The sequence below is a fragment of the Xiphias gladius genome, chromosome 18 (genome assembly GCF_016859285.1).
Source record: "Xiphias gladius isolate SHS-SW01 ecotype Sanya breed wild chromosome 18, ASM1685928v1, whole genome shotgun sequence".
Taxonomy (NCBI): Eukaryota; Metazoa; Chordata; class Actinopteri; order Istiophoriformes; family Xiphiidae; genus Xiphias; species Xiphias gladius.
Window position 1 is genome coordinate 20,488,257 of NC_053417.1, and position 13,284 is coordinate 20,501,540.

Sequence of the window (13,284 nt, forward strand, 5' to 3'; positions counted from 1 at the left end):
GGATCTTGTCACAACTTTTATAGCTCCATAAACAAGGTGACCGCAGATGCAGGCAATTTAGTCAAAAAAAAAAGAAAAAAAAAAGGATGACTAGATGTGGGTGTGTGTCTGCGTGTGTGGTGACAAATGGCTACAAAATATTAAGTTGCGTCAATGCTGCAATCAATGCTGTTAAGAACACTTCATGGGCAAAGATAAAGTTGTATCTTCTAACCAGCTATACTTCATTCAGACTGTGTGCACAATACTCAGTGTTCACAGTTTTTAATGACCAAGAGCATCATACAATTTTTTTTTTGTGTTGATTGTTCTGCTTAATTTTATATGATTTTTTTCATCTTTTTTCGAACATTAACAGCCTTGTGTGAATGCTTTGGGACGGAGAAGACCAACCTCTCGATCAAGACCAGGTGCCACTGTCACAATATCTCCAGTCTCACTGTTGATGGTGAACATGTTAGGGATGGGGCTGTGTGGCGTCTGGGACAGGATTCGATAGCGCACCATTCCATTAGCGGTGGTGTTGTCGTCGGCATCAAACGCTGACAGGTGCATCACATAGGTTCCTGAGAGAGAAAAGAACATTTCTCAACGTGTATGTGCATATGCAATCATGCATTATGTAACAGAAAGTCAAAAGTAACTATGTCAACTTCAATTTCCATCAAAATACAAGATTCATTTTAGCTTTAATTTGTGTTAAAGTGAGACTAGGTAACTTTTTAATGATGAAATAACACAACCCCCCCTAGAGAGAAGAAAAATTGAATTTACATGCAATAAAAGGCACCCTTACCAGCTTCAATACACTCAGGGGTTTTTGCTGCTACAGCCTCACATGTGCTGGTATAACCAGTAGCTTATGGTGGCTAATGTTAGCTATCATTAGCTTACTGTTGTTGTGTGACTGAAATTACTAAAGCAGTTTGCTTACTTCATGAGTCTTTTCTTGCTGAGATATTGTTACACTATGTTTCAAAATGTCAAAGATAACATTTAAATGGTTTTATATCATACACAGGAACATAAGCAACTGATTCAATCGAATCTCCGAAAATAAAGGGAAATTTAGCATTATTCCGTATTTACCACTTGTAGCCTCAGTGGACGTTGTTTGGCAAAATTTACATGCAGACTTGCTTTTTGACATTTATATTCTAAAATATTCCCAAAATAAACTACACAGTCCCTATTTAACTTTGATCCTTTTATGCTGTCATGTCTTTTATCAGATAGTTTAAAGCTAAACAAGAGGGCTGCAAATGCGCTGTGTGCACTGCACTGCTCTCCTTCATCAACCATCCTACAAACAGATTTTAATGATATATATATATTGGCACTGATATTGGCTAATGTGTACATAAAAGTGGCTAATAAACCATAACATGTTCCATAACAGTTTGAAAAGGTTTACTATGATAGTCATTGTTCTCTACAGATTTATGCTGGCAAAGAAATTTTGGACAAATAAACAGATACAAGCAGGAGTAAGCAGACACATGTAGTACATGCAGATACAGTATCAGATCAGCTTATAGAAATACTTAACTCACATTGTATTTTGCATTTACTGATGACAGATATTGATAGGCCTTGATAACATTATACTGATATTGATTAGCTTGCACATAAACTTAGCACGTAAACTATCTAGATGTTTGATAACACTTGCTTACATTGATCTATACAGATTTATGCCAGCCTTAAAACTGTTGGAAACACATTCTGTAAAAGACAATTACTCCAACTTCATGGACAAGTAAGCATACAGTTCTGTTGCAGAGAATAAGCCACTATCCTTCCATAAGGGCACCACTTGTTTGCTTTCCTGCCTCCGCACACTCATATAACTCTGCAGAATCACTGCCTGCCACCCAATCTCTCCATCTTTCTCTCCCTCTTGCTCTCCCTCTCTCGTAGCTGATTCTAATTGCCAGAGATAGTGATATCATGCCAGTGACAGCCCCTGTCCGAGGATAATTGTAACCGCAGCTCCGATTTCAAACTTCATTACATTTCAAAGCAACATTTGTCAATGACTTGGCCAGAGGGAGCAGTCGAAAGGCCCCTCAGTGAGACGAAAAATAAAAGCCAGCAGCAAGAGAGGGGAAGGAGAAGAAAAAAGAGAAATAGAGGACAGACTCCATATTTGGTTAGATTCCAAGTGGAGCAACTATCAGTCCTTCACCAATCTTTCTAGAGCTGGAGGGATAGAGAACAGGAGATGAAGAATACCAATGTGTGACACATTGGCTGGGTAATTTCATTAAGTTGCACTCTTAGGGAGTTTAATGTGGACCCTTTGTACAGGCGTCCTAAGCTGTGCCTGACAGGATTAGGTCCCCATAATGACTCTTTAATTTGCAAACTAATTCAAGTCTGTAATTGGCCTTCCATTGAAACCACTGGCACTCTAAATTCTAAAACTCTCTTTTTTATGATTATTGTTTAGCAGAATCTCATGCATGCCACAAAGACACGTCTGCTGTGTGAAAGAAAGAAAGAAAGAAAGAAAGGGAAATGAGCGCCTGGAAGTCTCTTGAGATCACCCCTGGTGCAATAAAGTTGGGCTCATCGGGGTCAAACTCACACACACACTAAGAGCTCATATTCGTGATTCTTTCACGAGGTTAGACATAAAATGACCCAGTGGTGCTCCAGCGTGGTACATTTAATCCTGAATCTCCTCTCCAGCCTGAGCACCCTCTCTGGTTTATGGCCACTGCTGCAGCCGGCTAAAAGCCACTGTAGGAGACAGATTCTCTGTCTGTCTGGCAAATCAGGGGTAATGGAAAATTCTCAGTTGCGTCAAAGATTCACTGCTGTAGTCACACTTCAACAACACACAAATATCTATACATATACGTACATATACATATACGAATGTACATACATATGTACATATACGTATATATGCATACATATACATACATACACATACATATACATATATATATATATAAAGTTGCAATCAGAAATATTCAACGCCCTCACCTCAAAAGACATTATAGTGATGTGGTAATGACAATAAATGACAAAAAACCTTATTAAACAACAAAAAATATTTATTGATACATATTTGAGTTATTTTGACAACAGAAGTTGACTTAACATTTAAGTCCAAAGGAAAAATGTAACTCTTTTAATGTATGTGCTTGTGCAGTATTATTCAACCCCCAGCTTCAGTACTTTGAGGCGCATCCTTTAGCTTTTACAACTTCTAACAAACGTTTTTGGTAAGTGCTGACACCTCTCGATCGGAATCTTTGCCCATTCTTCACGTGCAAAAGCCTCTAGCTCAGTGATTTTTGATGGCTTCCGTGCTGCAACTGCCTTCTTTAAATCTCACCAAAGATTTTCAATCGGATATAAATCTGGTGACTGAGAAGGCCACTCCAGGACATTCCAGGATCTTTTTCTCAACCAAGCATTGGTTGACTTGGAGATGTGCTTGGGATCATTGTCTTGCTGGAAAGTCAGATGATCACCAAGGTTTAAATTGTCAACAGAAGGCATCACGTTCCTCTTTAAAATTGCCTGGTATTTCTGGGAATCCATGATGACAGGTGCATGATCAAGATTGCCAGTTCCTGCCACAGAAAAATAGTCCCACAGCATCAATGCCCCATCTCCATGCTTGACTGTGGGGATGGCATTCTTCTGGTCATAAGCCTGGCCTTTCGCACGCCAGACATACTGCTGGTCCATATGTCCAAACAGTTCCAGTTTGGTTTCATCAGTCCATAGAAATGTCTCCCAAAACTCTGTAGTCCTATCCAAATTCCTCCTTGCATATTCTAGTCGACTTCTGATGTTCCTTGTGGTCCAGAGTGGAGTGCGTCTTGGAGTTCGGCCATGAAGTCCTTGTTTATTCAGTGCACGTCTTATAGTTGCCACTGAAGCACTTGTACCAGCCTTCATCAGGTCACCCTTTAGGTGTCTTGCTGTCACACGGGGGTTTCTCTTATTTGTTCTGACTAAGTTGCTAAGGGCCCTTGGTGAAATGTTGGGTTTTCTTCCACGGCCAGGTAGGTTTTCAGCTGTTTTAAACTTCCTTATAATGCTCCCAATGGTGTCTCTTGGAATATTAAATATTTTGGAAATCTTCTTATACCCAAGGCCCTTCAGGTGTGATGAAATAATCTCCTCTCTCAGCTTTTGTGGAAGCTCCTTTGTCTTTCCCGTGATTGCAACTCACCTTGAATACCTTCAAGGGTGGGGTTTATATATATGCATCACAGCTGGAGCAAATGAAGGATTATTGTAGAGTTCCCAAAGGCTTAATTATGTTTGAACTCCACTTTAGGCCATAAAAACTGTCAGACAGCTTTGAAAACAACAATATTATATAGGGGTTGAATAATTGTGACATGGCTATCTTAACAAAATACACTGTTACACACAAATATTACATCGTGCATTTTCTGTGTTGAGCAGAATCTTTATCTAATTGATAAATCCTTAAAATCTTTGGGGGGTTGAATATTTCTGATTGCAACTGTATATATATATATATATACACACACACACACACACACACACACACACACACACACACACACACATATATACATATACATACATATATATATATATATATATACACACACACACATATATACATATACATACATATACATATATATACACACACACATATATACATATACATACATATACATATATATGTATACATATATATATATGGATACATACATATACACATACATATATATGTATACATATACACAAATACACACATACATATATATATATAAATATATATACACACATACACATATATATGTATGTGTATATGTGTATATGTATGTATATATATATATATATACATAAATATATAATTTATGTAATTTATGTATATATATAATATATAATATATACATAAACATATACATACATATACATAAACATATACATACACATAAACATACATATACATATATATATATATATATATACATATAGTGTGACGCAGGAGCAACTAATACGTTAGTCGCTCCTGCTTCACACTATACTTTGTGTTTTGTCTATCCTTCTATCCATTCATGTTTCAATACCTGGTTTAGAGCCTTCATCCACAGAGCCATTGTAGACTTGGTTTTTGAACTCGGGTCTGTTATCATTCATGTCAATGACAAAGATGTACAGATCGATGGGATTCTCAACCTGGTTCCCATTCATGTCCACGGCATGGGCACGCAACTAGGAGACACAAAAACACAAGAAATTAGGTTAGATTATAGCCATAATTATTATCGTGGGAGCATAAAGTAAAGATCTGATGAATAATTTATGATGACTGTGTGATGAGGGCTTGTATTGGTTTCAGGGAGAAAATTATTTCAATAAACATTTGGTGTTTGATGAATGAAAAAGATTTCTTATATGACAGAAGGAACAAAGGTCTATCTATCTTACAAAATAGGTCTGAATTTTCTACATTTTACATTTATCTAACACATCAATAGTGTAGTTTCCACTGGGGACGGATGGTGCAGGACCCTTCACTTTTCAAAATCGCATTTTTGTCCCCCACCTCCAAATATCATAATTCAGATTCAGAATTCACAATCAGATTGATTGATTTTCTCACTAAAATGTCACTAAACCATGTCCTCTAACTGTCCTCGTGCCAAAATTCAGTTGAGAGAAGAGGTAAGCTAATAAAAATGTTGATATACTCATTTGAGTTTTCCTCAGGTATTACAGTGAGCTCACAGAAATATGATTCAGAGCAGTGTCAGTGCGAAAGGAGCGAAAGTTTTAAGCACTGGGTCAGGTGACATGCAGCCTGCCCTAAACTTCTGATTGGTGGACCCTGCAGAGGGAACCTGATAAGAGGCTCTTCAGAAAATAGAGAAATCAATTTCCACCCTCCCGTGTATGTTTTTGGAAAGTTTGAATTACCGTTGAAAGGCGGGTAATTGTATTATTTTAAGGCTACTAGAGTTGCTGTAAACATCTGTTAAAAGTTAAGCAAAGGACAATGTTTCTGAGACAGATACGGATTTCAGTGACTAAGATAATATTTCAATTTAGTTTAGTCTAGTTCAGTTTTATGACTTTGCAAAATTGTCTTATGTGAGGTCTCTATCAGTGAGGCTAAATATAATGGGACTTTCAGAGTTAGTGCTTTAATAATAAAGACATTTTATACCACATTTATAAGTCTTTTGTTAGACGTCTGAAGGCAAAAAAGCCAGTTTAAGTATATGTATATTAACTAGGTTTATATAAATATATATATTAAAGAAATAGCATTCATCCTTTTGTCTGGTTGAAGAACCCCAGACTTTATTGTAAGCCCCCCGCTTCTGAAACCAAACCTTCACCCTGAACCTATTGTCTACATTAATTACAGGCTTAAATGACTAAGTTGTATTTTTAATATTGCTGTTCTTGCCGTAATATTAACTGCAAATTTCTCTAATATTTGTTAGCGTGTTTGAAAATCAATTCTTTGTGAGATATAAGCCCTTCTCCTTTCAGTATATTCCCAACTGTCTCCACTCACAGTAGTGGACTAAATAAAGGGAGAAACAACATAAATAAAACACCAAAACACTGAGAGCAAGTGTTTTTATCCTTCAAGGTGAATACTTTCAAAGCACCTCAAACGCCAAACAGAAAAATACCTATGCACTTTTTTCTGAATTTGGCTTTAACTGTGCTCATGAACACACTGACTGATAATGTTTGCATTATTGAATTATGCAGAAGAAAAGTTTCAAAAAGCCTAAACCTAAACAACAATATTAAGTAGGGTCAGAAGTAAAATTCAGGATATTTTTCTTGCAGAGAAATTTCCTTTGTGATCATACACTTTCTCCAGACTTCTTATCTCTCTTACACTTAATCCCCATAAGTTTTTATCTCAGCAGAAACCACAACCAGAAACGTCTTATTTTATTGGAAGCTGGCTCTGCTGCAAAGGCAAGGTGTCTGTTTCAGGATCACTTTGTTGAATTCCAGGCCAACACTCTGTCTGATTTTGTTTGAAAGAGAGACCTGAAATCTCTTCACTTCCCTCTGACTCCACAAACACAGTCAGCCCATCTCAAATTCAACTCAGCTGTGCTCAGACCAGTGGAATCACTAACTAGGATTTCTCACAAAGTTTGGACACAAAATTATTACTGGAATCGATATGTGCTGTAAAATGTGCCCTGACTGCTTTGTCTTTTCTGAAGTCTGGAGGAAAAAAAAAAAGAAACAGAATGAATGAAAATGAGAGCAGAGAAAATAACTGAATTATCAGGGAAATGTTGAGTTTAAATAAATGTTTGTGGTTTGTTTTTTCGCTCCATACTTGAAGGTCAAAAACAGACTAAAGTGGCATCTCAAAATGAACACCTTGGATCTTCTTTAAACCTGTTTTGATTCACTTCACCTTACCAGGGAATGTTTATATCCCTGAACATGACTTATTCAGTGATATTCCTGTTGGTAGAAGCACCGGGGATATGTTTAGGTTATACAAAGGAAAAAAAAATCCTACATCCTGCTCCTAACAACGTAGACTGATAAATATTTATTCAGTTAAAATGTCAGCAATCAGTTTCAGGCAAAGGACCCTCCAACCAGAGCCCGACCGATACTGGATGTTTGGGGGCGTCGCTGATACCGATTTTAGTGAATAAAAAATTCCGATATTGATATACTGGCCGATATTCTTTATATACATACATACAGTATATATATACAGTACATACAGTATATGAGTATATGTTAGAGTGAAAAGGGACAATGTTTGGGTCGTTGTTTATTAACTTTCGAGCAAACTAGTTAGCTACTTACCGTGAAGACACCGATTGACTCAGAACCACCGGTTGCTCAGCTGTGGAGCGTACTCTGCTACATGTGCTTCAGACAGTGCTGAGAGTACTGTCAACACTGGAGTTGGAGCGTGCTCTGCTGGACAAACTATTTGATGACACCATTTAAAATTACCCCAAGCATCTTTTTCTGCATTATGTTCTGTAAAAAAAAAAAAAGTCATATCGCCGCATATCGGACAACGTATACTCCGATACGCTATGTCTGTAATTGGTCAATGTCGGATGATTTTATTGGCTGACCGGTATAACGCTCGGGCTCTCCCTTCGACTTATTTGATGCTAGGGATATCCATATAGAGGAAGGCCAAAGGAAGAGGGAAGGTAAAGTGACAAAACTGGAAGGGGCTGGGAGAAAAATGAAAACATTCTAGGAACAGATTGTAACAGGAGATTTTTTTTTTTCATCACGTATGGAGAATTGAGGGAATGGTACTGCTTCCATTTGAGCATGACTTATGGGAAACGTGCTACCTGGCAACTGCATGAACATGAGAGCCAGATAAGTGAAATAGCCTCTAGGCTTGTAGCGGCAGGAAAAAGAATAAGAAGCATTCTCCGTTGGCTTCTTCCCCTCAGAGAGGTGAAGATCCTCTCCACTGCTGCCCATTCTCTCCTCCATCTGCTTCCACTCTGCACATGCACTGAAATTGTGTCTTCAGGTCTCCCTGAGGTTAATTTGACTTCACTTTTTCCACTGCATTGTCTGATCTGTCCTGCACCCAATATCCACGTGCCGCCATTGCATATCGCATCCTGCTGTGCCGTAACAGGCTAGGAACCAGGCCCCTTATCTCTACCCAACCCTCATCCCTCCATCCCGCATGCATCCACACCCTAATTCAATAACAGCAGGAGTCAGAGATTACTGCCATGTTTAAAGAAGGCAAAATGTAATTCTGGGTTCACATTAAAGTTATTATCTTGAAAGGCAGGGGGAGAAAACAGACCGTACCAGCCAGTGCTCTGCATTTGGCAAAGAAGAAGCATCCTGATAGAGATAACAGCAGAATAGACGCTCCAAGGTTTTTTTCCTCATAAGAATGCATCTTGTTGCACGGCTAGTTTTGAATTTCAGAGTGCTCATTCTACAAAGAACCAGACCGTAACTTTGTTCTGTCCTTGCATGAAATATGAAGTAAACAAACAAAAAGAGCACAAAGTCAAATTCTAACTTTGTGTGTGTGTGTGTGTTGTAGTTTTCCTGGATAACGGTGCTATACAATATATAATACAGTCTAATTGATACCCTGTCCCTACCAGGATCTAGTGTGAGAGGCCTTTAATTGAACTGCAATATCTTCCTTCATCTATTTACACATACATCTTTACCCTGTCTCATCTGGTTCTTCCTTTCACTTTGGATTCCACACCCACTAAAACTTCTCCTCTTCTTCTTTGGAAACAGGCAGTCTAGTAGAGCAGGCTGCTAAGGTGTCTGGAGGTCCAACTTGCTCAAGGGCACATTAACGGAAACAGTTAAAGCAATATTTCAACATTTTGGGAATTATGTGGTTTCTTTCTGAGAATTAGATGAGAAAATTGATACCACTCTTATATCTATATACTAAATATAAAGCTAGGCCTAGAGATGATTAATGTAGCTAAGCATAAAGACTGGAAGTAGGGGGAAACTGCCAGCCTGGCTCTGTCCAAAGGTTAAAAAAAAGCTGAGGTTTTTTTTTATTTTTAAATCTTGGCCAGGGGCCCTGACTTCCTCTGTCAAAGCAGTTTTTGTTAGCTGCCTGACAACCTCATTGTGACAACAAGACTCACAACTTGTTGTTTTAACATTTATGTTTGTGTATTGACTAAACAAACAAAATCTAGTGTGATAATTATAACAATTTTAAGTTGCTGTTAGGCAGAAATATTGGACTTAGCCATGCTAGCTGTTCCCCCTGTGTCCAGTCTTTGTTCTAGGCTAAACTAACCAGCGGCTGGCTACAGATTAATATTTATCGTGCAGACATGACATTGATATCAACCTTCACATCTCACTCTCAGAAAGAAAGCGAATAAGAGTATATTCCAAGATGTGTTCACATCTTGCCACTAATCAAGGTTTTATTTTTCCACTAAGCCATTTTTCCTGTTTAATTATTTATATAGCAATTTAATAGCTACAATGTAAAAATGAAAAAGCTGAGAAACTTCAAAATTTCAAGGCAACAAACTTCAGTAAAGTTTTGAGTTAGGCAATTTAACTTAGTTTCTTAAGTTAAGGCTTTGAGTATTCGAAGTAAAGTACTTTTTAGTTCTGTTACATATTATTATACATAATCTCAACCCTGTTAATTGACTCTGAGTCAAGGTAAATGTATGCATTATTCACTTGGAATTTTCGGTTTATACCTGAGCAAGCATTTAAACCCCTTTCTCTTGAGGTGGTAAAGAGACTTGTGTGTCAAGGGGGTTAAATGGCTGTATAATAATGATTTTGGGTTTCATCTCAAAAGGTCATAGTTGTTGTGTGTGCATGTATGTATGTATGAGGGAGAGGGAGACAGAGCCAGACAGAGAGAGAGAGAGAGAGAGAGAGAGAGAGAGAGAGAGAGAGAGAGAGAGAGAGACTCACATGGTAAGAAGAGCGATGTTCTCGATCAAGAGGTTTGGTAACGAACATCTTTCCAAGCACAGGATCAATATTGAAGACCTCATTTGGTGGCTGATCCGCTCCCACCCCAGTGATGCTATATCGGATCGAGATGTCCTGGTCCTGGTCTGAACGAATCTGCATCATAACAAACACAGAGAGGAACACTCAATTAATCAAGTGATTATTAAAGTCTCATAATGTGTTGTTAATAACTGAGCAACGCACCTTTCTATCTTATTAGTTTTCTGTTACAACCCAAGAAGCTTAACTCAAACAACAGATCCCATGGCCAACCTACACCTATTGGTGCAATATGCACTGTGAGGTGTTTATTATTCAAGGACTGGTTTGTGATATACATCCCTAGAGTTTAGTAATTTTATTCTTACACAATCTAAGAAACATGATATTACATATTCATTAGAAACATGCACAGGCACACAAACACATGCAGCCAGGGCACCCACTCTTACACACACACACACACACACACACACACACACACACACACACACACACACACACACACACACACACACACACACAAACACCATGTTTCTAGCTTCCACATACTGAAGGATTCCATTAGTGCTGTGGTGTATTCTGTTTGGTAGAATTTGACTGCTTCAAAAGAGAAAGTTAAAGTCAATATTTCAGAGAGGGAGAAATGAAATCAACATATATTTACTGTTATGCCAGCTTTGATAGTCAGGTAGTGATGAATGCTGTGGCCATGCTGGGAGTACAGACAGGTTGTAAAGAAAAATGACAATTAGATAGGTAAGTGAAAATATGAGGTCGCAATTATAGTGTAATCAGAGAAGCAACAACAGGTAACATAACAAGAAACGCATTTGAAGAGGAAAAAATGGGCCAGAAGAAATTGTCTCAAATCCAGGGTACACATGAGAAAAGAATCATTTAGTAACTGTGGGAGATGGAAAGCAGAAAGTTTTCTGAGAAATAGTCCTGTGTTTTGGTTAAGCTTTCCTTGCCAGATAGACAGCTAATAGGTGTATTAAGTGCACTGCTTGGCCTGTGATTTGGACATAAGTGCTATGTAATTGGGACTCATCTGGAGGAGTTTTTCAATTTAGTGCCCAAATAGAGTCCAAACCTCCGAGCATACTATCTCTGCCCATTAACGACATGACAACCTGTGAACATCAGCTGGTGTATCAAAATGACTCAATCATACAATCATATACACACACAAACACGCACGCACACACACGCACGCAAACACACACACGAATGGCCAACCTTTTTCTTCTAATGCACCAGAAGAGTAAGAATGTAAGACTCCATCTTTCACCACTCGAGGAACCAACTTAGCTACACTTTTGACACACCAGGCATTCTGCCCTGCTGAGAAAATAGCTGGAGCAACTAACAAGGACAAGGGAAGGACATGCACTGTTAGACAGGTGTCATCCTGACTCTTCCTACTGGTGGAATAAAAGCCTGTCACCATCACCGACACCGCTATTATCACTATTTTCTTCCTTTTGCTCTTCATTAGCATCAATATTATCGTCAACTCTCTTTCAGAAAGATACGGTCGAGGTGTGTCTTTCTAATCAAACAAAAGCAATCAGTTATAGACAACTTAGCTGTAAGAATGCGAGAGTAGCTGTCACAACAGCCCCCTACTGCTATTTGTTCATGTCTGTATGTGTTTTCTTTGGGGAATAGCGGGAAGAAAACCTCAGAATGCTCTGTACATATCTCAGTGAATTACTGCTGACAGCTGTGATAATTAACGAGCTGCAGGCATCAACTGCTATTACTTCAAAGAAACTCTACCAGTTAAACACCAACAAACTAACAAATATCCAGCTAGGAGCTCAGTTAAACTCTCAATGCACCGCCATTACCCTTCTGTATAGGCAAAGTAACTAGACTACAGCACGCTGACTCCATCTACCTCTCCTGTCGCATTAGAAAATACAAGCAATTACCACACATCCGCCTGCCAAACTGTCTCCCCCTCTCATTCATCCCCCTGTTCTCTTCCCCTCTCCTCGTCTTTCCCTTCCTCAGCCCTCCTTTCTCCTTTCCATCTCCTTCTCTCTCATCTCCACTCCTCCCCTTTCCTCTCATCTCTCCCCTCTGCTGTACTCTCTCATCACTCCCTCTCTCTCTTTCTTCGCTTCAGGTCTCCGTGGGGACAGAAGCCATGCATGAAAAATGAAATTACTTCAATCCGTTGGCCTTGGCAGTGGTGTATAAATCCTCACCAGTTAGGAAGTGATAGCTCTCCATAATTCCATTTGGGTTTTCCCCGCCCCCCTGATTTCCTACCCGTTTCCAAGTCGTCCTGCTTGGGGGGGAAAAGAGATTCAGCTGCATGTTTCCACAGTCATTCTAGCCAATTAGCTCTCCCTCCCACAACGCTCACGTAGACGTTTTTAAAACTGTTGAGGGACGGAGCAAGAATCCTTTGTATCTGTTCATACAAAATATGGCTGCATTCGCACACATATGTGCATTCAACTGTGCAAAACTGTGCTTTCTTCGGCAACAAAAGATTTTTGTTTATGCAAATAAATGATTTCAAGCAAGGATTATACTTCAACACTGATTCACCTCCAATTCTCACAGTAAGCTTGTGTGGAGAGTTCAGAGTTGACCACGAGTGAAATGATGACAAACTGCTACTGCCATGATGTCTGGCTCATGATTAATGCATATATATATGTGTATATATACATGGTTATGCGTTAAGCAATTCAATAACGGCTGCTAAGGAAATGAATCAGCTAGCTGTTGTTGCATGTTATCAGTCCCCTCCTTTTATCACAGAATACTGAGACAGGCCAGATGTAA

General features: G+C 38.8%; 1 protein-coding gene across 3 annotated transcripts in view; it reads right to left on the minus strand.

The window, feature by feature from the left end:
• LOC120803805 (cadherin-4-like) overlaps positions 1–13,284 on the minus strand; it is a 317,870-nt gene that overhangs the window by 32,325 nt on the left and 272,261 nt on the right. For all 3 annotated transcript variants that reach the window (XM_040152731.1, XM_040152730.1, XM_040152732.1), the window contains 3 exons: positions 10,435–10,590; positions 5,079–5,223; positions 394–566 (listed from right to left, as the gene is read on the minus strand). In XM_040152731.1, coding sequence (XP_040008665.1) covers positions 394–566; positions 5,079–5,223; positions 10,435–10,590 — 474 coding nt within the window. The remainder of the gene's footprint in view (positions 1–393; positions 567–5,078; positions 5,224–10,434; positions 10,591–13,284) is intronic.